At 46.3% G+C, this 23,144-nt stretch overlaps 1 protein-coding gene across 1 annotated transcript in view; it reads right to left on the reverse strand.

Annotated features, from left to right (window-relative positions):
- Positions 1-927: 927 nt before the first annotated feature.
- The window catches only part of Aldh7a1 (aldehyde dehydrogenase 7 family member A1), a 29,475-nt gene continuing 7,258 nt past the window's right edge, over positions 928-23,144 (reverse strand). Inside the window, exons 5-18 of the mRNA XM_038329602.2 lie at positions 22,719-22,842; positions 21,546-21,678; positions 20,191-20,235; positions 17,909-17,986; positions 14,691-14,788; positions 12,850-12,891; positions 11,204-11,298; positions 9,471-9,555; positions 6,503-6,609; positions 5,365-5,481; positions 5,092-5,189; positions 4,884-4,957; positions 2,569-2,644; positions 928-1,170 (exon numbers count right to left, since the gene is read on the reverse strand). Of these exons, the coding sequence (XP_038185530.1) occupies positions 1,113-1,170; positions 2,569-2,644; positions 4,884-4,957; positions 5,092-5,189; positions 5,365-5,481; positions 6,503-6,609; positions 9,471-9,555; positions 11,204-11,298; positions 12,850-12,891; positions 14,691-14,788; positions 17,909-17,986; positions 20,191-20,235; positions 21,546-21,678; positions 22,719-22,842 (1,230 nt within the window). The 3' untranslated portion in view covers positions 928-1,112. The remainder of the gene's footprint in view (positions 1,171-2,568; positions 2,645-4,883; positions 4,958-5,091; positions 5,190-5,364; positions 5,482-6,502; positions 6,610-9,470; positions 9,556-11,203; positions 11,299-12,849; positions 12,892-14,690; positions 14,789-17,908; positions 17,987-20,190; positions 20,236-21,545; positions 21,679-22,718; positions 22,843-23,144) is intronic.

Here is a 23,144-nt window from a genome sequence, read left to right on the forward strand (position 1 = left end):
CAGGTACAACTGGCCTGCCCACAGCTTCCCAGTGAGACCTTAGACGCTCAGCAGTGACCTTTCCAGAGTGCGCTGTGAGCATTGAGACTGAGAAGAAACCCGTGAGCAGCTGCACCAGCCTGTGGCTCTGGCATACGCTCTGAGGTCACTTAAGGCATCCAGATGTGCTTTCGTGAGTGACTTCAGTCCCAGAGTTCCCAGAAGGTGACAAGTTCTGGGACAAGCATGAAGGTCTATCTATCCCCACCCTTTTCTGTTTGACAGTCATGAGCAGGAGTCTTAAGTGGGTGAACACCCTTTGCCATTAGAGCATTTTTTTGTTGTTACTGCTTTAGTGCTGGGATTCAAACCCAGAACTTCACACATGCTAGGCAACCATTCACAACTGACATAAATCCCTCACCTCACCCAGCAATGACCCATTGTCATTTCAAACACTGCAAGTCATGTACCTGAAACTGTGCTGTGGTCCCGAACAAGTGAGGGTGCCCCACTCCTTCAATCCCCTGCCAGAGGAGGGGGCTGTGCCTCTACTCAGATCTGTGGTTCCCCAACAAGTGAGGGTGCCTTGCCCCTTCAATCCCTGCCAGAGGAGGGGACCGTGAGTACTCGACACTATTCAGAAGACAGCCTTCATCATTCTACACAAAGACTCTTCTTCTGGGCTGGAGAAATGGCTCAGAGGTTAAGACTACAGGCTGTTCTTCCAGAGGTCCTGAGTTCAATTCCCAGCAACCACGTGGTGGCTCACAACCATCTGTAATGAGATCTGGTGTTCTCTTCTGTCATGCAGGTAAACACTCTTCTTCCTCTCTAATCCGTTTTCCACACCCCCAATCTCCGGTGATTGCATATACTTAACTAAGAAATAATTAACTGTAATAAAAAAAAAAAAGTAACTAATGACACAAATTCACCAAATCCATCTTTTGCTAAATGTAACTAGGTTGAGAATATTTAATTTGAATTTTTGAAAAATAGGTATCTTGATTTAGTCAGATTTGGGGATCACTAGAGATTAGCCACTGTTGGCACATAAAACAATCAGGGCAGATCCAAGTTTTCTGGGGCCTCTTCAGAGCAGCCGCAGACTGTGAGGTCAAACTGAGGTATCACCACTCAAACTTGATGCCTTGAGCCAGAGGAAGGTCCGCGCTGTAGTTGATGGTACTGGGAGGAAGAGAATTAAATGAATGGCGGTGCATACACACCGTAGAATACTTTCATAACATAAAACATAGGCCCATCTATATTAGCAACTTACAAGTTGGTAAGAAAAAAAGTGGTATACAAAACAATGCCAGTGTGACTCCTTAGGAAAGAACAAGGGAAACACAGATGTCTGGGAGATGCACACCATCTGCTACCCCCAGTTTCCTTTGATCATCGTGTAAGCACATAGGCAATTTAACTTTCTTTCTCAATAACTCGCACTGTATTATCTGGGGAAAATTTAAATTGTCCCATATTGGTAAGGATGTACTACTTTTTTAAAGGTTTTTGTTTGTTTGCTTCTTTTTCCTTTCCCCAAACTAGTCACAAGACACTTGGGTTTTCTGAGAGGAAAAGTCCTCTCTATGGACTTTTTATATCCTGGGTCTATGGGCTCTGAAAAGTCAGAACGCTGTGTTTGCCTGTGCAGTTCTGAGGGCACAGGAAGGAGGCAGAGCTTGAGATGCTCTGAGGGGACCAGGCTGAGGTCTCAGGAGCCCCGCCCAGCACTCTTCCCTGAGCACTGAGCATGGCCTGGCAATGATTGGGTCTCCTAGGTTACTGTACACACATTCCAGCCAGTTCCACCCAAGTAGGCCAGAGAATACAATAAAGACAAAACAAGTCCCAGGCAGCATCTCCAGAAGCCACCATGCATGCCCAGGCAAACGTCCTAATTGACTTGGCCCCCAGAGTCTTGCTTACAGGCCAGAACCCCATGCTCCTCTCTACTTCACTATGCAAGAAAACTCCATCCCGGGAGAAATGGAAAGGATGGCTCCTTCCACCTCCTCATGCTGAGTGACCCGGTTCTCACACTCCCTATTCCACCTCTGGGGCAGAATCCAACAAGGAAATCTCATAGTCAGTTGTTATGCTAGACAAGGAGGCTGGAAGGGACAACTGAGGGTGAGCGTCCTTCACTGCAAATATGCGGGAGTCACTTTTCACACCTTCTGGTTTGGGAACATCTGCATAGACAGGAGACTCCTTGGGGATGGGACTCAAGTCAGCCTGAAGTCCATTCCTGCTTCACGTAGCTCTGTCCACACTGCCTCAAGGCAACTTTGCATTCCTAGGATACCTCCATTATGACTGTCACCGTCATAGAGCCAGCTGGAGGAACTGTCCACATGTTATGTCACGCCAGTGCAGAAGTTTTCAGATTTGGGAGCATCTGGAATTAGTGGTGCTTAACCCGTAGTGTAGCATGCATGCTCAAAAAGAAGGCAGCTACAGAGTCAGGAAACGTAAAACCAAGAGGAACTGAGTGAAGGCAGAACTGGGACACAGGCAAGCAGCAGCCCATTCCCGAAGGCCTCAAGACCAACCCTCCTCCCCAGAGCCCTTCCTTACCATGTGGACCTGCGCATGTACTGCTTCCAGGCATCGCTCCCAGATTCCCTGCCGCCACCAGTGTGCTTCTCTCCTCCTAGAGAAACGCAAAATCATCACACACCTTTCCTGTGGCCCTCAGAAGACACCTGAGCTAGCAGAACAAGACAGGGCACTGGGTAAGGGAGTAAACACCTATAATCCCAATCCTAGAGACTGAGGTAAAAAGATTATGAGTTTAAGGTCAGCCTGGGGTATATAAGATATACAAAGTGTGTTCTCCCCCTCCCCCGCCCCAAAGAAAAAAAAAAGAAAAGAGAAGGAAGAGGTGTGGCAGTGGCAGCTGGAGAGATGGCTCAGTGGTTAAGAGCACTGTTTACACTCTCATATGGGACCCAGGTTCAGTTCTCAGCACCCACGTGGCAGCTCACAACCACCTCTAACTCCAGTTTCAGGGGACCTGGCACCCTCTTTTTGGCCCGTACAGGCACCAGGCATTTCAGTGGTGCTCATGTACACATGAAGACAAACACTCATACATAGAAATAAATCTTAAATGTTTTTTAAATTTTAAAAAAAAAAAGGAAGAAGAAAAGCAACAGAGACCCAAGCTGAACAATATGCAGAGAGTGAGAGGCTCTAGAACACGCAGCCTTAAAAGGGGGAGTCATCAGACCCCTCCCTCAAGGCTCAGGGATGTGCGTGGAAGAGGAAGCACAAAGACTGCAAGGAGCCAGAGAGATGGTGATCCCAGCAAAGTGTCTTCCAAACACAACAGAACTGAGGCACGTACAAACACAGAGACTGTGGCAACACTCACAAAACCTTTACAGGTTCAAGTCAGATGTGGTCCCAGCACCAACAAGGAGAAATGAAGACTGGGCCCCAGCCCTAACCAATCGACTATTGGCAAGCGATACCCCAATGGCGAAGGGAAAACTGGTTTCCTTCAGTGGCATGTCGAAGTGCTTATCAGCCACACTCCACATCAGGCCCCATGCTCAGGAGTAGTCAGCCAAAACAAAGTGAACTCCATGGGGGGGTTTTGGGAGGGTTTTTTTTGGGGAATTTTATTTAGTTTTGGCATTTCTCTTTTTGTCTTGTTGGTCTTTTGCCTGTTTGATTTTCATGTGTATATGTTGAGAGAGGGAGAGAGAGAGAGAGAGAGAGAGAGAGAGAGAGAGAGAGAGAATGAGAATGTAAAGTTGGGTGTGGAGGAAGGCGGTTCTGGGAGGCCACTTACTTTTACTATACTTTGTGTTTTTGCTTTGGGTTTTTTGTTATTGTCTTTCTTTTTCCAAGGTGGGCCTTTCTGGCCTGGTACACACTGCAGGCCTCACTATGGCAATCTTTCTGCCTCAGCCTACAGAGAGCTGGGATCACAAGCATGGGCTACCACACTTAACCATTCTGGCTAATTTGTTTTTAATTTTTGTATACATTTTCTAAGTGTAAAGACCAGAAGACAACCTCCAAGGTCAGTTCTTTCCTTCGAGCATCCAGGGATTGGACTCAAGAGTCTCAGGCCTGATGGCAAACCTCCTTACCCCCCGCAGCACTTCCTGTGGACATTAGCTAACCTGCCTCCTCCTCCTCCTCCTCCTCCTGTTCGTACTGTAAATAGCAAAAGCACTGAGTTCCCAGGCTGCTGCTTCCGTGTCTCCACCGGACTGCACAGACCACCAGTCCTCAGCTTTTCTGTACGTGTATCTGTCATTTCTTCATTCCAATTTCTAAGCCCACTCTGCATGGGTATTTGCAAATGTATTATATTTTAAGTTTCCTGGCTTTGAAGTAGAAATTTTTAACCTTTCTAGGTCTGGGATCTTCTGTCTAGAAAAAAAATACTGAATGTCAAGGTTCATGTATCTTAAGCTAAGGGCCCTGCTCCAACCTAAGCAGAAGATGAGGACCCTGGTAAGAACTTGGGTTGGAGTGCATGAGCTTTCCGGCATGACCGATTACAGGTTATTGCAGAATATAAACTGAATTTCCATTTCTTATTGTGTTTGTTTTGTTGGGTTTTTTTGAGACAGGGTTTCTCTGGGTACTGACTTAGAACTCACTCTGTAGACTGAGCTGGCCTCAAATTTAAGAGATACACCTGCTTCTAATTCCCAAGTGCTCTGCTGGGATTAAAGTCATGTGCAATAACCACCCAGCTTGGGTTTCCATTTCTGGAAACTAAAGGTGAACACTACTGTTCCTGTGCTGTTCAGTGTGGAAAGGAGGGCAGAGGCTCTTAGCTTAGTGGTAGAGTGTTGGCCTAGCATGCATAACAGCCTAGGACCAAACCAAAAGTGACTTTTCAAAAGGAAAAACGAGTCTCTACATACCAAAGGCACCACCAATCTCAGCCCCACTGGTCGGAATATTGACGTTCACAATGCCACAGTCCGAACCTTTGGGTCTGTGGGTGAGGAGAGGGACAGTGAGAACACCGGAAATCACAGCAGAACAAAGCCCAGACAGTGTGGCTCTCACAAGGAAACAATCACAACCACATCAAACGTTTACAGACGTTCAAAACAGACTACGTTATACCCAAGCCATCGGAAGATTCTGCCCAAGTCCTTGGTAAAAATGCTACTCGAGAGTCCTTGCTTCACCTCATTGTTCCACTCGAAGACCTCTCTTTCGTTCTAAAGGACGAGACCAGAAGCTGTGAGCATTACCAGCGCCACTGCGCTCAGGTCAAAGCTCACGGCATAAAATACAGTTTCAGTGCACAAAAGAAAACCAAGAGGCAACGCTTTGCTAAATCTGTTTTCTTTCATGGCTTAGATCTTTTTTTTTTTTTTTTTTTTTTTTTTTTACCTTGAATTTGAAGACATAGAGAATTGGGGCAAAAGTCTCTTCATGCACGATGGGGGCATTATGAGACAGGCCGGTGATAATGGTAGGCTCCACATAGTTGCCAGGATGATCCATCACCTTAGCAGAAAGAAGATGAAAAGAATGGATGGGTTTCCTTTCCCAGACTTGGGATCAGAGGACATATCCTTCCTACATTTATGAGGAGAGAAACGAAACAGCATTTACAGGTAACTGTTTCTCCAAAGCAGCATCCTGTTTGAGCGAATGCGCCCTCCTGCTCCTATTTGTCAGAGAGAAAACAGAGAAGTTTGGAGAGGAAAACCATGCTGTGTGCTACAGTAACGTTACTTGTTGCGGCAGATGGCTGAAATGCTTGTTTTTGAGTTCATTTGAAAACAGGCAATCTGTACCCATTGTGTAACTCATTTAGTGGTGGTGTTTACCCCAGTCCACACACTGAATACGACCAAGACTCAGAGTGATGGCATCTGGACGTGGGACCCTCAGAGAGGCCATTAGTCGTTAATAAATGAAGGCAGAAGAACAGGCCTAAACCAATGCGGCCAGTGTCCCCTCCCCTTTGGGGAAAGGTCATGTGAGGACTCAACCACAACCCAGAGAAACGTCACTAGCACTCGGTACTGGTCTTCAACATCCAGTTTCCAGTGTTTCCAAACCAGTTTCTGACGCTTTGTTACGCAAGCCCTAGGGAATTCATATCCATTGCAGAAAACTCAGAAAAGGCAATATTCGTAGCCAGCCCCCATACACCCTCTCCATCTACTGAACTCTGACCCTCTAAGCTCTGCATCAACCCTGCACTCTAAACTGTTTGCATGCAACGCTACCTGTTCCTGCATGGGTCGACTGAACCATGAACTCAGGTCTCACACAAAGGTAGACCCAATTTCTGTAACAACTAGTCCTAGAGACTGACTCAAGGGCAATTATGATGACAGTTTCTTCTGGGTCTCAGGGCTAGTCTGTCGTCATGCATTCCTCAAAACCCTTTTCCCTGGTAATAGGGAGAAGAAGAGCATCCATCTGGGACCCTTCTGGGACCCACCTTTTCTCAGCAATCTGAGTTCAGGGGAAAGAAAGATACAGGCTGTCATCATCCACCCACAACTCCCATTACCTTGCCCCCAAAGGCCACTGTGCCTCCTTGTTTCTTTGCTTCTTCCACGGCTCGAAGAAACATGCTCACTGCCTGTTTGGTATGTAGTGGTCCATAGAGAATATTCGCTGGAGAGAGAAAAGAGATGCTCTTCATTTTGCCCTCAATAGCATGGTGTTTTTACATTAGTGGCTTTCCAAACTAAGAGGCTAAACCCTCCTCCCTCTATCCTCAGTTAAGAGCAGGAATCAGCAACTTTTGCCGTGAAGGACCAGATGTTTAGCAACTTACGCTTTCTATCAAGTATGTGGTTTCCAATACAACTACTCAACCCCGCCTTTGTAGTCTGAAAGCTGCTATACATAATGTGCAAATGAGCAGGGGTAGCTGTGAGGCAGACATAAACAGACAGCAACCTGAATATGCTTGCCAACCCCTACCTTAGAGGAAGAGCCATCAAAGTGATGCCCTAAAAACACAGGGGTGGCATGTTCGTAACAGCGTGCCCACTCTTGGAGACCACTATAATCTCTGTGGCTAGTGTGCAGCTCAACGGGGTAGACTGACCAACTACCAGAAACTAGAGCATTGAAGGAACCACAGGGAGTTAGACCTCTGCAAGGATGTAGCAGTCTGTCATGGGAAGACCTCAGCAAAGGTTATTTCTAGCAGAGGAAATAGCAGCAAAGAGCCAGGAATGCTTGGAAACATTGGAAAGTTGGACAAACTGGAGCCCAGGCCAAGTGGACATGGGACTAGTGGACGATAAGCAAGGTGGAAGGAATCCGTATCATAAAAGCCTGGGAATCTGCCACAGAGGGAATCTTAACCTTAGTCTAAGCAGAGTAAGAAAGAGCACTGGAGTGTCCCTAGCAAAAGGGTGAATTACATTTTTTTCACTTATTTTTATTCCTAATTATGTGTGTGCTTGTGTTTGTGTAGGCGACGGCATGAGTGTAGGTGCCTGCAGAGGCCAGAGGCATCAGACCCCTGAAGCTGGAGTTATTGGATGTTTTAAAAGCTGGACATGATGGTGCATGTCTTTAATCCTAGCACGTAATAGGCAGAGGCAGGTGATCTCCGGGAGTTCAAGGCCAGTCGTGACGACACTAAGAGACGCTGTATCAACCCACTCCCCAAACACAAAAAGCAGTTGTGAATCACCTGATATGTATGCTCCGGGTCTCTGCAGTATGTGCTCTTAACCCTGAGCCATCCCCCCCCCAGGCCCCAAACCAACCCTTCCCTTGTCTCTACCCCGCTTTTTTTTAAAAAAAAATGGGCTATCACTATGTAGTTCTAGCTGCCTGGAACTACTATGCAGTCCCAGGCTCGCCCCAAACTCACAGAGATGAGCTAGTTCGGCTTCTACCTCCTCCTGAGTAATAGGCTCAAAGGCATGCACCACCATGCCCAGCATAGAATACATCTTAGAAACCACTCTGGTTACTATGAAAGAGAGCAGTGGAAGCAGGCCTAGGGACTTGAACACTTTCCCTTCAGATGGTGGTGACTCGGAAGGATAACAGCAGCAAAAAGAAAAAGAACTCAATTATCACCCCATCCAACCCCACCTACCATCAGCTCACCCCACCCAGCACCCCACCCTATCCAATCACCACCCAATCCACCATCACCCGATCCAATCACCCAACCAACCAACCATCACCCTATCCAATCACCACCCAACAAACCAGCACCCGATCCAAGCACCACCCAGCACCAGTAACCCGAGCCAAGCACCACCCAGCCACCCAGCACCCAGCCAAGCACCACCCAACCAACCCTCACCCGGATGCCAGTCACCACCCCAGCCAACCAGCACCCGAGCTAAGCACCACCCAGCCAACCAGCACCCGAGCCAAGCACCACCCAACCAACCAGCACCCGAGCCAAGCACCACGCAGCCACCCAGCACCCGAGCCAAGCACCACCAGACCCCCACCCGAGCCAAGCACCACGCCAGCCAACCAGCACCCCGAGCCAAGCACCACCCAGCACCCCCACCCGAGCCAAGGCACCAGCCAGCCAGCACCCGAGCCAAGCACCACCCAGCACCCCAGCCGAGCCAAGCACCAGCCAGGCCAACCAGCACCCCGAGCCAAGCACACCCAGCACCCCAGCCGAGCCAAGCACCAGCCAGCCAACACAGCACCCGAGCCAAGCAACCACCCAGCACCACCAGCCGAGCCAAGCAACAAGTCCAGCCAACCCGCACCAACCAAGCACCACCCAACAAACCAGCACCCGAGCCAAGCACCACCCAAACCAACCCGCACCCGAGCCATGCACCACCCCAACCAACCAGCACCCGAGCCAAGCACCACCCAACAACCCGCACCCGAGCCAAGCACACCCAACCAACCAGCACCCGAGCCAAGCACCACCCAGCCCAAGCACCACCAACCAAACCCGCACCCGAGCCAAGCACCACCCCAGCACCCCACCCCGAGCCAAGCACCAGCCAGCCAACCAGCACCCGAGCCAAGCACCACCCAGCACCCCAGGCCGAGCCAAGCACACTCCAGCAACCAGCACCCTAGCCAATCACACACCCATCACCCCCATCCTATCCAATCACCATCCATCCAACCATCACCCTATCCAATCACCACCCATCACCCCATCCTATCCAATCACCATCCATCCAACCATCACCCTATCCAATCACCACCCAACCAACCCTCACCCTATCCAATCACCACCCAACCAACCATCACCCTATCCAATCACCACCCATCCAATCACCACCCATCCAACCATCACCCTATCCAATCACCACCCATCCAACCATGACCCCATGCAACCAGGACCTCAGCTCTTACATATATCAAGTATGAGGTTCAACCTAGGAAGACAAGTCATCAAACTGCCCTCAGACCTCTCAGAAAAGGGCACCCACCACTACCTCCAACTCAGAAGGTCAGAAGTACAGGTAGCACCAGCTGTCAAAAGGGAATAACTTTTAAGAAAAGAACCAGCTACTCACGGTCCCAGGGGTTCCCAACACGGATCTGTGCGTAGGCACCTTTCAGTCTTGATACAACTTCCTCATGGATGCTTTCGTGCAAAAACTACGTAAAGAACATGTATTCAGGGGAACAGCAAGATGAATATACACATCCTGAGATTGTAAATAAGTTCTTCAACAGTACTGATTAGTAACTACTAAGATACTATCATCTCTGAAAAGAAACTGAACCCAAGCTTTTAGTTTTAATATTAACTATAAAAATAAACCACCTCTTCTAGGTGGATGTTGAAGTAAAACCATAAACCAAAGCTAGGGATGCAAGTAAGCTGGTCACGCTGATCTTAGCATTCAGGAAACATTGGTTTTGATCCCCAGCACTACACGTCAAGTATGGTATATCACATGCCTACAAGCCCAGTATTAGAAAAATAGAAGCAGGAAGATTAGAAGTTCCAGGCTATCCTCAGCTACATAGTAAGCTTGAGACCAGCCTGGGATACATGAGACTCTGTCTCAACCAAAAAAAGCACCCAGAAATGCAACCAAAGAAAACACCATAAACCATGTCTGTATCAAGTTTTTAAGAGCCTGGCCTGCTAAGCTACAAGCATCTACCTGTAGCTCCAGTCCTAGGGGATTTGACACACTACTTGTAGCCTCTGAGGGTATCAATCATACATAAGGTGCATAGATATACAGAGACAAAATACCCATACACATGAAAATAAATAAGATTTTTAAAGATCATATTGTCACTTAATTCTTCAACTTGGTCTGGTTTAGAAATCAGTGTTATGTAACATTTGCTCATAATTGGGAGTGAGAAAAAATAACACAGAACCAGTCCCTCTATGACTCTGTGGCAGCTTTTAAATGTAAATGTAGCCAAACTGTATACCTAAAACTTATTTAGCTGTAGTCTTTCACTATAGGAGAGCCACAAACAAACAAATAAATCAAGGATTTATTTCTAAATTGAAATCCAACTTGATCTAGTATATAAATTCAACTACCCACATCCCCCACACTGAACACACTGAAGCTAGACACCACCTCCTCATACCGACGTGTGTGTGTGTGTGTGTGTGTGTGTTTAAAACACCACCCAAGTAAAACAAATAGACATGACAGTCATTTGCTTTTCAATAAGCCATATCACACTGAGTGAAATCTGAGACTTGAGGCCAACACTTACAATATTTGAAATGTTTATGAAAAAGCAAAGCTACTGTTTAGTTAACAGTTTTAGAACTTAACTCATCTGGTCTCCTAGAAGACACTGGACTTAGTCCATGTTAGCCATGGACTATGACACAAAATTGGCATCGCCTCTGTGTCCAGCTTCTGGTTGTAAGCCTACTGCAGCTTAGGGTGGTTTAGCATCTTCCACCATCACAGGAGTAGAGGAGGAGCACACATCTGCCACTCATGTTTAGGGAATATATTTTTCTAGCAACTCTTCTATGACACCCAGTCAACAGAGTTCATTAAACTGGGGTGTTCACATAGCAGGACAGGTGGCTTAGCAGTTGAAAAAGTCTTGCTGCTCTTCCAGAAGATCCATGTTTGGTTCCCAGGACCCTGACTGAGCAGTTCACAACCACCTGGACTCCAGCTCTACGAGATATGATGCCTGCTTTGGGCCCTCTGAGCGCGCCTGCACACAACACACAGAGCACACACAGACACATACACACATTCGTAGGAAGAGGAAGGACAATCTCTAGCATGTTTGTGGACACACTCACCAATCTCCTCACAGAGGTACACCTTTGGCCGGCTGTTCCCACGGCGGCAAACAGAGCTGATGGAAGAACCAGGCAAAGGTCTGCATCCTCAAAAGCTTAAAGAAACAAAAGTACACGCCATCATTGTGCAGCAGGCAGACAGAGAGAACATTTGCTAAGCGGTATAAAGCAATGCCTTTAGAAAATACAATGACATCAAAATAACTATGGCAGAACAGACGATTCATGGTACAGAGACACATGTCCAAGGGGGAAGGTGTGCTTTTCTTCTAGGGAAAGGTATATGATAACAGAGCAATGAAAACTACAACCTTTACCCAATACACAGGTAAACTGAGTCTCGGTTGGGTCATGTCACCTTTCACCTGTTTTAGAGACCCCGTCACTACTGCTCCATGGAAACCCATGAGCTCTGCCACCATCAGGGTGCTCGCTTGTCCCAGTCCACTCCCTACTGCCACAAAGCTTCCTGTTCCTACATGAGACAGCCTGTCCCCTGCTGCGGGAGATGGTCAAAGCCTGTTCCAGCTTCCCCTGAAGGCATCCAGGTAAAGTCCTATCTCTACCGTCTTCTCCCTTCCTCTTCCTCTCCCCTGAGAAGAGGAAAAGTCGTCTTTACAAGGTTAACCTGTAGGAGGCTAATTTACGACTTACAATCCCTGCTTCCTGTGCCTTCCGGAATCTACCGCCACTGTCCCCTCCTATGCTGTCACCTGTCCAACCTAAGCATCCTCGGTTCAGGAAGATGGAAAGAGGCATTTTACACACACAGCCTAGACATCCTATCCATTTCCCAACTCTGTAATTCCACTATTTAATTGTTCTCCCAGTTCTGGGGGCCAAATCCAGGGTCTTGTACGTGTGAGGTTGTGTACTAGCTGTGTCCTTGACATCAGATCTCAGAGCACAGAGCACAGGGCTTCAGTCCTTCCCTCCATCCATTCAGATGGGGGCATCATTAGCCTACATTACAGATGAGCAAACGGAGGCTTTAAAAGCTGCACAGGGGAATAACTCAGTAGAGTAGAGCATGTATTTCTCTTGAAGAGGACTCCAATGGTTCTCAACACCTATGTCAGGCAGCTCACAAGCCCCTGTAACTCCAGCTCCATGGGAGCTGATGGCTCTTTTGGTTCCTCAGGTACCTGCACCCACTTACATAAATCACACACACACACACACACACACACACACGTAAAAAAAAAATCTTAAACAACAAAAACAAAAAAAGAATTGTTCCTTCCTAACATGAAAGCCCCAAATACTCCACTAAGGTCAACTTTGTGTGTGTGAAACCTAAAGAAATCAGCAAGTCACTTAGGAAATAACTGATTCTTCTAGAAGAGCACATGGGCAGTTTCTAGAGAACAAGAAAAGGAAAAGCATGAAGAAGTAATGCCACGTTAGAGACAACAGAAGTCTCATGCCCACATTCAGGACCCCAGGTAACATTTTTCCCAACATTATCCTGTTTCTTAAGCACCCTCTTCCTTGAAGCCAAGTTCATGTCTTGACTCCTAAGGAAAATTCCTAAAGATGGGCACAGAGTCCCAAGCACACAGGGCTCGGGAAAGGATGCGTTTCTATGCAAGTCCCACACACTCAAGATGACTGCACAGAAAGCAAAGGGGAAAGAGCAGCCTTACCAATAATGGCATTGTTTCCTCCAAGCTCCAACAAGCTTCTCCCTTTAAAAGAAAACAGACACAATTATTTCCTGTCTCAGTACTCAGTGCACACTGGCTCACATTAGAGCGATCCTAGTTATCTTTTCCTTTACTTTCTGATTATTCAAGCAGCTTAACAATGATATTAATGACAATTACAACATTGCACAACAGTTACATACAAGAATGTGTTCTTGAGAAATACACTGAAAATGGATATTAAGTGCACACACTGTGCGTGTGAGCCCATGCACATGCATGTTTCTAGGAAGAGTAAAGGACAAAACGTTATGCACACAGCTGCTGCTGCTGCTGTCCGCTTTGGTCAGGGAAGCTTCCCTGAGCAGGGACTGCCCTGACTCATTACTAGTCAGAGTACTGAGAATCAGTTGAACGCCCACCATGAATGGGAAGGGACATGGCTATCACACCCTCCTAAGTAGTAGGGACGGGTGACTTCCAGGCAGGATGTGGCTATGGCAAATTAGCTCAAAGTAGCTGTGTGATCATCCAAATAAGATGGGGCCTGTCAACACTTGTCATGGAAAAGGAGGAACTCATGGGGTCCCACTGCTCCCTGGGGACTTATACACAGTTAATGGTTGATGGAGCAGGGAGAGATCATTTCTTCAGTGTAGCAACTGGTAAGGCACCTGTGAGCCTATAAACAAACCCTCACCCTCGATCCTTTGAGCAATGAAATTCATTAAAGGCTGACAAGATGGCTCAGCAAATAAAGCCTGAAGCCTGTCTGAGTTCAATCCCCAAGACCTACATGAACGGAGAGAACTGACTCCTGCAAATTGACCTCTGACTTCCACGTGTGTGTGTGTGTGTGTGTGTGTGTGTGTTGTGTCTGTGCATGCATTTTTAGTTAAGTTTGAGGTTTAGAGTAAGACAAGGAAAAGTTTCATACTGATTCAAGTGGCTATCTAATTGTCCGAGCACTACCTGTCAAAAGAGACTGTTCCTACCCACTGAAAATGTCTGGCAATCGGGCCAAGAGGATAAGACACCCATGAGCAATAAACGTACGGGCTCTTGGTTCTATCTCTATGACTTCGTGCAATAATTTGGGGGTAAGTTGTACAATCAGGAAGTATGAGTTCTCCATCACTAATATTTTTCAAAATTGCTTCTGATGTCAGCGTTCTTCGTAGGAATTTTGCAGCAATCTGTCGCGTGACACAAAACAGAGCTGATGTTGATAGTAACTACACTGAGCCCAGAGATCACCTGGGAAGAACTGCTATCTTAACAAGCCTAAACACCAGGAAAAGTGAAACCGGGACGGCTTTCCATTTATTTAGGTCTTAATGTCTTTCATTAGCTACTCTACACAAAAGACTAACACGACTTTAGATTTACATGTGTTTTATTTTTTTATGTCACCATAGTGGAACTGTCTTCTAAATTTCATTTTTAAGTCACTGATAGTTGCTACACTGAAATAAGATTTTTTTAAAACAACCTTATTGACCTTATTCTTTATTTTGTTGAGCTTTTTGTTCGGTTTGCTGTTTTTCAGTTTCTTGGGCTTTTGGAAACAGGGTCACAATATAGTACTGGCTGGCCTAGAACTCACTATATAGATGAGGCTGGCCTAGAACTTGCTATATAGACGAGGCTGGCCTAGAACTCACTATATAGACGAGGCTGGCCTAGAACTCACTATATAGACAAGGCTGGCTTGAACTCACAGAGGTCCACCTGCCTCTGCCTCCCAAGTGCTGGGATTAAAGGAGTGCACCACCAGGCCCAGCAATGACTTGCAGATATCATATAGTGATTCAAACCCTCATCACAAAGCCTGCACTTACCAAACCTCTCCTGCACCGTGAGGGCCACCTGCTTCCCAACTTGAGTGCTCCCGGTAAAGGACAGCAGGTTCACACGTGAATCCTTGGCCATTGCTGTGCTGCAAGGGAACACAGAGAGTGACCCAGGCAAAAAAAAAAAAAAACAAAAACAAAAAAACAAAAAAAAACCACCTAGAAATGACGGCAGCCAACAGTACCAGCAAGAAGCATGACACGGGCCCTTGGCAAGACAGTCAAGGTTACAAGGAAGTCTATCCCAAGGCATGAAGTAATGAAACAAACTATTCACAAGTAGCAGCACGGGGAAAGCAAGCCGACCTGCTCTGTGAGCTATGACAGCCCTTCAGGGAACCTCCTTAGTACATGAACAGAGTTCTTCCTGTACTGAGAGGGAGCAGAGACAATGTGTTCCTTGTGCTTTCTTAATGAGCACCAGGTGCTTTTAGGCTCCTGCTCTGCAAAACGGCCCCTTTAAGAATAGCCAGACCTGGGGCTGGGGTGCTGGCTCAGCAGTTAAAAAGACCAGTTACTCTTCCAGAGGACGCAGATTCAGGTTCCAGAACCCACATGGTAGCTCACCACCATCCATAACTCTAGTTCTGGAAGACCCAACTCTCTTCTGGCTTCTACAGGCACCAGGCACACGTGTGGTACTCATGCAGGCTTTATTTAAAAGAAAAGAACCGGATCTATGACACAAGCCTGTAATCCCAGCGACTTGGGAGCCTGATGTAGGAAGAGCACATGCTGAAGACCTGCCTGTGCTAGAGTGAGTTCAAAGCCATCCTGGGCCACTTAGTAAGGGACTGCCTTGAAGTAAAATTGCTCACAATTAACTCCAGGACCCAGATAACACACATTTCTCTTAGGGCTAGGGATGTAGCTTGCTTCCTAGCACTCAGAAGGCAACCACACAAAACTGGATGCTGCGCTCTATACCTATAATCCCGCAAGTTGAGGTGAAGGCAGGAGGATCAAAGCTCAAGTCATGTCCACTACCCTAAGTTCTCCAAAATCAGTACCTCCCTGAACCCCCTTTTCTCTCCCAACTAAAATTTCCCCCAAAAACATACAATTTTTAAACAATTAAAAGCTGCTCTGGGATTTCCAGTTGGTTCTCAGGAACACAGCTCCAATACTACTGACTGAAACGTCACCGTTCAGTTGTTCGTGCTTCCGTTCAGCGTGAGCAATGCAGGGCAGCCCCTACTTTGGCCTGCACACTGGACAGATTGAGCGAATTACTCAGGTACAACTCGCCAGGTTCAGCCCACAAGCATGGGCACCTGCATGCCAGGCGGCTGTGCTTAGCCAGATCCTATGTATGCTACTGAGCGATGCCAAGGCCAAAGAATACAAAACTCAAGTTTCAGTGACATTTAAAAACACTTGAGTGGCTACTATGGGGGTACGGAGGTAGGAGATAGGTTTTCTATTATTCTCAGCCTTGACTCGTAGGGAACCTCCCTGGTCAAAGGGGAAGCTGGTTGTTTTTTTTTTTTTTAAAGTGACCCCAGCTTTCCTGATAATTCAGAACAATATTAGCCAACTCCAGATTCAAGAGGCTGTGTGTGACCTTATGCTAAGCAAAAGAAGACTCATAAAGATAGTGTTTTAAAAAAAGAGCTGATATTATATGATTCCATTTATACAAAGTGGCATCAAATGAAAAATTCAGAGACAAAATGTAGGTCAGTGATTGTGAGAAACCTGGGGAAGGCAGTGGGAAGTGGGTGTGGACAATACCCTGGAATAAGACAGCAATGACTGCACAACAATGAATGTTCTCCAAGCCACTCAGCAGGGGCTGAGGGTACAAGTCAGTGGGAGAACCCTTACCTAGGCTGCGCACACAGAGTACACACACAGAGTTCCTGGGCTCCCACTCCAAGACCAACACAAAACTAACAAAAACTTATCAAGTTATACAGTTTCAAAGAGAGGACTTTATGGTATATGAATCTTGTGGCAGTTAAAAAAAAAACTCAAAGTCCTTTTTTTTCTAGATAGGGTCTCAAACTTGCCGTGTAGCTGAGGATGACTTTGAACTCGATCTTCCTGCCTCCACCTCCAGAATCCTGAGATTACAAGCATGTGCCACCATACCTGGCATATTCAGTGCTAGGAACTGAACCCTGAATTTCCTGAATGCTAGACAAACACTCTACCCTCCCCCCATTTCCCCATCTTCCTGGCTACATCCCCTGTCTCCTTTTACAATCAGCTAAGGAAATGTCACTAGGCTAAGTCCTCAGGCATGAAGAGCAATGTCACAGCTTTGTTTAATAGGTCTCTGAATAAATCGTGTATCAGGAAATTATTATCTGTTGAAAATATAAGCGCTGGCCGGGCGGTGGTGGCACACGCCTTTAATCCCAGCACTCGGGAGGCAGAGGCAGGCGGATCTCTGTGAGTTCGAGGCCAGCCTGGTCTACAAGAGCTAGTTCCAGGCCAGGCTCTAAAAAAGCTGCAGAGAAACCCTGTCTCAAAAAAAAAAAGAAAAAAAAAAGAAAATATAAGCGCTGACATTCAGTAGGTTAAGAACTAAAACACAAGTATTTCCCAGGAAGGTTATTCACTAAAGAGCATAGCAGGTCTACAGCGTTAACACACAGTAGGTCTACAGTATAACACACAGCAGGTCTACAGCATTAACACACAGCAGGTCTGCAGTATAACACACAGCAGGTCTACAGTATAACACACAGCAGGTCTACAGTATAACACACAGCAGGTCTAAAGTATAACACACAGCAGGTCTACAGCATTAACACACAGCAGGTCTACAGCATTAACACACAGCAGGTCTACAGTATAACACACAGCAGGTCTGCAGTATAACACACAACAGGTCTGCAGTATAACACACAGCAGGTCTACAGCATTAACACACAGCAGGTCTACAGTGTTAACACACAGCAGGTCTGCAGTATAACACACAGCAGGTCTACAGTATAACACACAGCAGGTCTAAAGTATAACACACAGCAGGTCTACAGCATTAACACACAGCAGATCTACAGTATTAACACACAGCAGGTCTACAGTATAACACACAGCAGGTCTACAGTATAACACACAGCAGGTCTACAGTGTTATCGCCCACAGAAGGTTCCTCGCCTCTTTAGCCACACTGGGTTTGGTTATTATGGTAGAAGACTCCCAGCAATCAACCCAGGGTCCTTCAACAGAAGGATGCTCTTCATGCATTCACCTACCCAATATCTGCTCCACCACAAGTCAGGGAACAAATGGCACCAGGGAGCTGGTTGTCCTCCAAAACCTTGGCAATGATCCTAGGAAGGAAACGACAGAGACTGCTCAGCCAACCGTTTCACTCAGAACATTTTTATAAACGAGAGAAATCCCTCTCATGTAACCCCCCTTCTCAACTTTGCCTCTGACTCTTCAAACACTCAGACCTGGGGTTTCCTTACAGATTATAGATAAGGTTTGCAAACACAAGTGGAAGTTTGGGTTTAAAATAGAGTGTTAAAGGAAAACATATACAGAATATGAATAGGAGATGGAAAGCAATGAGTGGTTAAGAACATATTTTCATCTAATATTTCTGCCCAACTATGAAGACACATCTGAGTCAACATGGCAGACTGGAGGCTGGAGTGTTGTCAGCATGGAAGTACAGGGATGAAGCCCTGCTTTTCTGCTATTATCCCTAACCACACATCCATCAAAACAATAGTATGGGAAGTACAAAAGAATAAGGTACAGGAAGATGAAGGAGATTAAAGAGACTCCATAAGCAAATAAGACATCTGAGCATAGCCCTGCATCTGCTCACACAGAGAAGCGGGAAAGGGAAGCAGGGGATGTTTAGCCCGGTTGAGAGTATCTACCTAGCTTGCATGAAGCCCTGGGCTCATCAGTCCTGCATACGCCAACCATATTACTGCATGTCTGAAATTACAGCAATTGGGAGGTGGAGGCGGAAGGAACAGAACTTCAAGGCTAGCCTGGACTACAAAAAACCTGTTCTCTCCTCTAAGAGAGAGCAGCAAAGGATGGAAGGATAGCCAGACATGGTGGTGCATGTTTGCCATCCCAACACTTGGGAGGCGGAGGCAGGAGGATGGAGAGTTCAAGGTCAAATTCAGTTGTGTAAAGAATGTAGGCAGAATGACGACATGAGAACCGGCCTCAAAAAAACAAAACTGAAACAAAAAAAGGATGGAATGTGGAGGGAAGGCGTCTCCAAAGCACATGAGTTTCCATGGAGTTATGCTGGGGAACGGGGCCCGCCAAGTGTAACCCTGACGTATCACAGGGCTCGTGTCTGCTGGCTTCCGTCAGAAAACGGCAGCAACCTCCATGCCCAAAAGGCTTGTGGACAGGAAAATATGTTCTCTCGATTTAAGGGCTGCAGTTAAATGAGATCATAGTTAAACACTACCTAACTCTGGCTGTGAGTTGTGAAAATTGGCTTAACTAGCCAGGTGTGGTTGTGCCTTTTAATCCATACACTTGCAAAAGCAGAGGCAGGCAGATCTTTGAGTTCCAGAGTTCCAGGACAGCCAGGGCTACACGGAGAAACTCTGCATCCAAAATAATAAATAAATAAATAAATAAATAAATAAATAGAAAAAAGAAAGAAAAGAGGGGGGGAGAGGGAGGGAAGGAGGGAGGGAGGGAGGGAGGGAGGGAGGGAGGGAGGGAGGGAGGGAGGGAGAAGGAAGGAAGGAAGGAAGGAGGAAGGAAGGAAGGAAGGAAGGAAGGAAGGAAGGAGGCTGTTGACTCTGCATTTTCGGAAGTATGATTCTTCCTTCCAAGTTTCCAGTGGAGTGTGATGGCTCATGCCTGTAATCCTAATACACAAGAAGCTGAGGCAGGAGGCTCACCATGAGTGAGAAACTAGCCTAGGCTACAGAGTGAGATGATGCTATTCCAAAACAACTAATTCTGAGTTTTTAAGAGGACAAACAGAGCAACTTGCAGCTCCTTTCCAGCTGGACCGGGACAACTAGCTGTGGACTCCACTCCCGGGAACAGCACACCTTCAGCTTTCCCTGAGCTTGGCAGCACCTGACTCTCCGGGCACCTGAACCCTGTGCTTCTGGATTTGCTCCAGGAGACTGGGGGCCCAATTAAATGGCAAGGCTCAGAAGGGACCACACAACTGCAAAGCGATGTAAAGTGTTGCTACAACCAAAGAAGGAAGTTATCTGATCTCCAAGCTGAAAGAAGCAGGATGCTTCCCACCATTAAAAACCCAGCGCCTGGGGAGCTGGATGTGGTGGTATATGCCTTTGATCCCAGCACTCAGGAGGCAGAGGCAGGTGAATCTCTGTGAGTTCAAGATCTGCCTGGTCTACAGAGTGAGTTATAGGACACAAGGGTTGTTAAAGACAGAACAAAGAAAAATCCTGTCCTGAAAACACAAAACAAAAAAACCAAACCAAAACAAACAAACAAAAAGCAGTGCCCACCAATCACCTTTGCAAAATTCTGTCATGCCCAGGAAAAAGCAAGCCACCATACTTACTTTGTGACGGCTATGCTAACAAGAGAAGTTGTTGGTGCTCCTTTCCTTTTTAAAGAGAGAGAAAGAGAGAAAAAATAAACTTGAGGAGAGGCAAATACCTTTCATTACAAAGAAAAACAAAGTTAGGGAGAAAAGGTTCTGTCCAATTAGACAACAAATAGCTCTAGTAACTGAAATGGAAACCTATCCTTTAGGTGGCGTCTCTGGGCACAATGGATAAGGAAACTTCACGAACATCAACCTGCACCAAGCAATGCTGAGCCCACCTGCTGCAGGACAGTCAGAACTGTTATGGTAACTGCCAGCTAGCTACATAACAGCAAGGTGATTTCAACACTGTACAATTCTTACATAGGACTGTCAATTTGAGGGGACTAAGCATTGCCTGGGCAGTGCTGAAATGCCCAGAATGGAAACCACACGTGCTTAGAAAGGTGCTTCCAGAGGTCACCAACTGAAGGGGAAAGAGCCACCCCAAGCATGGGGAGCAGCGTCCCATAGCTGGGCTCCACGACGGAATAAAAGACAGATGAACACTAGCCTTCTCCTTTCTCTGCTTCCTGACTGCACAGATGTGAGCAAGCTGGTACCATGCCTCCTCCGCATGATGGACTGTACCCCACCCTCCACCTGTGAGCCAAAAGAACCCTTCCCCTGTAAGTTGCCTCTTATCAAGCAGTTGGTCACAGCAATGAGAAATCTCAAACAGAAAGCATTGGTTCCTTCAGCAAGATGGTACCAAATCGTTAAGCCTTCAAACTACATTTTGTCTTATAGAGAAATTGAGAATATTCTATTGAAGGCATATTTAACACTAATAAATTTGGCTGGGCACACTGCTACATGCCTGTAGTCCCTGCACTCGGGAGGCTGAGGCGGTAAAATTGCCTGGGTAACATAGTGAGAGCTTACCTCAAAAAAAAAAAAAATTTCAATTTAGAAAAATTCTGGACAAGGTAGCCTATGCCTATAATCCCAGCACTTAGAAGACAGAGGAAAGAGTTCAAAGTTTTCCTCCAATAAATAAATAAATGAATCATCTGAACTGGAAGCTGAGCCATTAACATATGGAGCCTAACTCCAGGTATTTCATATCAGAACCCAGATATGAGACCTCCACTGAGAGGGAGAACAGCTAGGAGGGGAAGAGGACACTACTATATCCAAACACATCACTGATGGTAAAATACAAATTAAAAATGAAGACAATCAGCACATGTGACTTCATGTATTAGTTGCAAAAGTTTGGAAAACACTTTAACACATCTAAAACCCTTTGAGCAGAGCAGAGCAATCGCTACTGCTATTTATTCGCCCCCTTCTTTCCATGAGATGGGAGAACGAGCCCAGCTTACCAAACGCAGACATTCCCTGTGATCAGCGCGATGGCGTTGTTCCAGCCAAACACAGCCACAGGGAAATTGAAGGCAGTGATGATTCCCACCAGGCCTAACGGGTTCCACTGCTCGATGAGAGCATGACCAGGTCCTGAGGTGTATAAATATTCGTAGTGAGCGTAAATGTGTTAAGAATAAAATCCTAAACCATTTCTCTTCAGGTCAGAAGTGCATGTACCAGAGAGGATTCTTGCTGCTTCCTTGGATCACCTCACACAACCAAAAGGGTATGAATATATCACTTAATAAAAACTTATAACTTAATTTTAAAAAGTACTATTTCTTGCTATACCACGTCAGCAAATTTAATGATGTTCATTACACCTCATACCTTAGGAGCCGCAGAGGTAAGGGCATTATGGATCCCATTTGGAAGGCAATGACATGTCAGTGAGGCAGTAAGAAGTCCCCCCAGGAGATGTGAACACAAAGGATAAGATATAAACTGAACACAGAACACCCTGGAAGCAGGCTTGGGGACTTCCCAGCATAGCACCTCACACTGAGGCCATCCTGCAGGCCAGCACCCCAACTCCTTCTTGGAAAGGCTAGCCTTCACTCCAGCTCCCCCTTCTTTACCCTACTGCCATCAATCCCTCGCTTGGAGGCTTCTACAGTCTGCATAGATGCTGTAGCTATTCAGGGTAAAGTCCAAACTCCCAACAGGGATCCTTGCACTGTGTCCTCCAGCTGTGCCGAAGCAAGGCAGTCTCCACGTGCATGTTCCTCCATCCTTGACTTTCCATTTCCACAACCCCCTTCCCCACCTGAAGTATTCGACCTCCCAGCTCCATCTCCTTCAAGGCCTTAGACTAACCTCCCTGCAAGGCCTTTCGACAGCATACCTACATGCATATGGTCTCAACATCCACTCGCTCTATTACAGCTACCAATTCCCTGACACTGCCCTCAACTCTAAAACCTAAGGAATTGTTGTGCGAGTCTGTGTGGACACACACATGGAGGCTAGAGGACAGCAAACTCAGTTCTCTCCTTCTGCTCCAGGGGTCCTGGGAATGGAACCGAAGTTGTCAGGCGTCCTGTCAAGCCATCTCGCCCGATCTCACTGGGCCGCGGAAATTTTGAAGCTCTGTACCACAGCACCAAACACTTAAGCGACTCCTGGCTTACTTTCAGAAGGCAAGACGGGTCCCCCGATCATCCTTGACAAGCCAGCTGCGTAATCACAAATGTCCACGTACTCCTGAACCTCTCCTATGCCTTCCACTAAGATCTTCCCCATCTCCAAAGACACCTAAAAATATAGAAATCCAAGTAGAATTTCTCCAGTAGAATCTGTATTTTAAACATGAAGCTAAGGACAAAATAAAAACATTATTTTATTTTATGTAGATAAGAAACTAAGAAAACCTGTTTTCTGATGATTTTTTATTTTTCTACTTCTTTATTTACTTGCTTCTGTCTCATTTTTAATATAATTTGTTTATTAATTCTTTGGGAATTTCATCCACGCATAATGGATTTCAATGAATTTTTAAATCACATAGTTTTTTTTTTTTTCACTTTTCTCTCTTTCCTCTAAAACAATGGATCTCA

This window comes from Arvicola amphibius, chromosome 5 (assembly GCF_903992535.2).
Source record: "Arvicola amphibius chromosome 5, mArvAmp1.2, whole genome shotgun sequence".
NCBI classification, from domain to species: Eukaryota; Metazoa; Chordata; class Mammalia; order Rodentia; family Cricetidae; genus Arvicola; species Arvicola amphibius.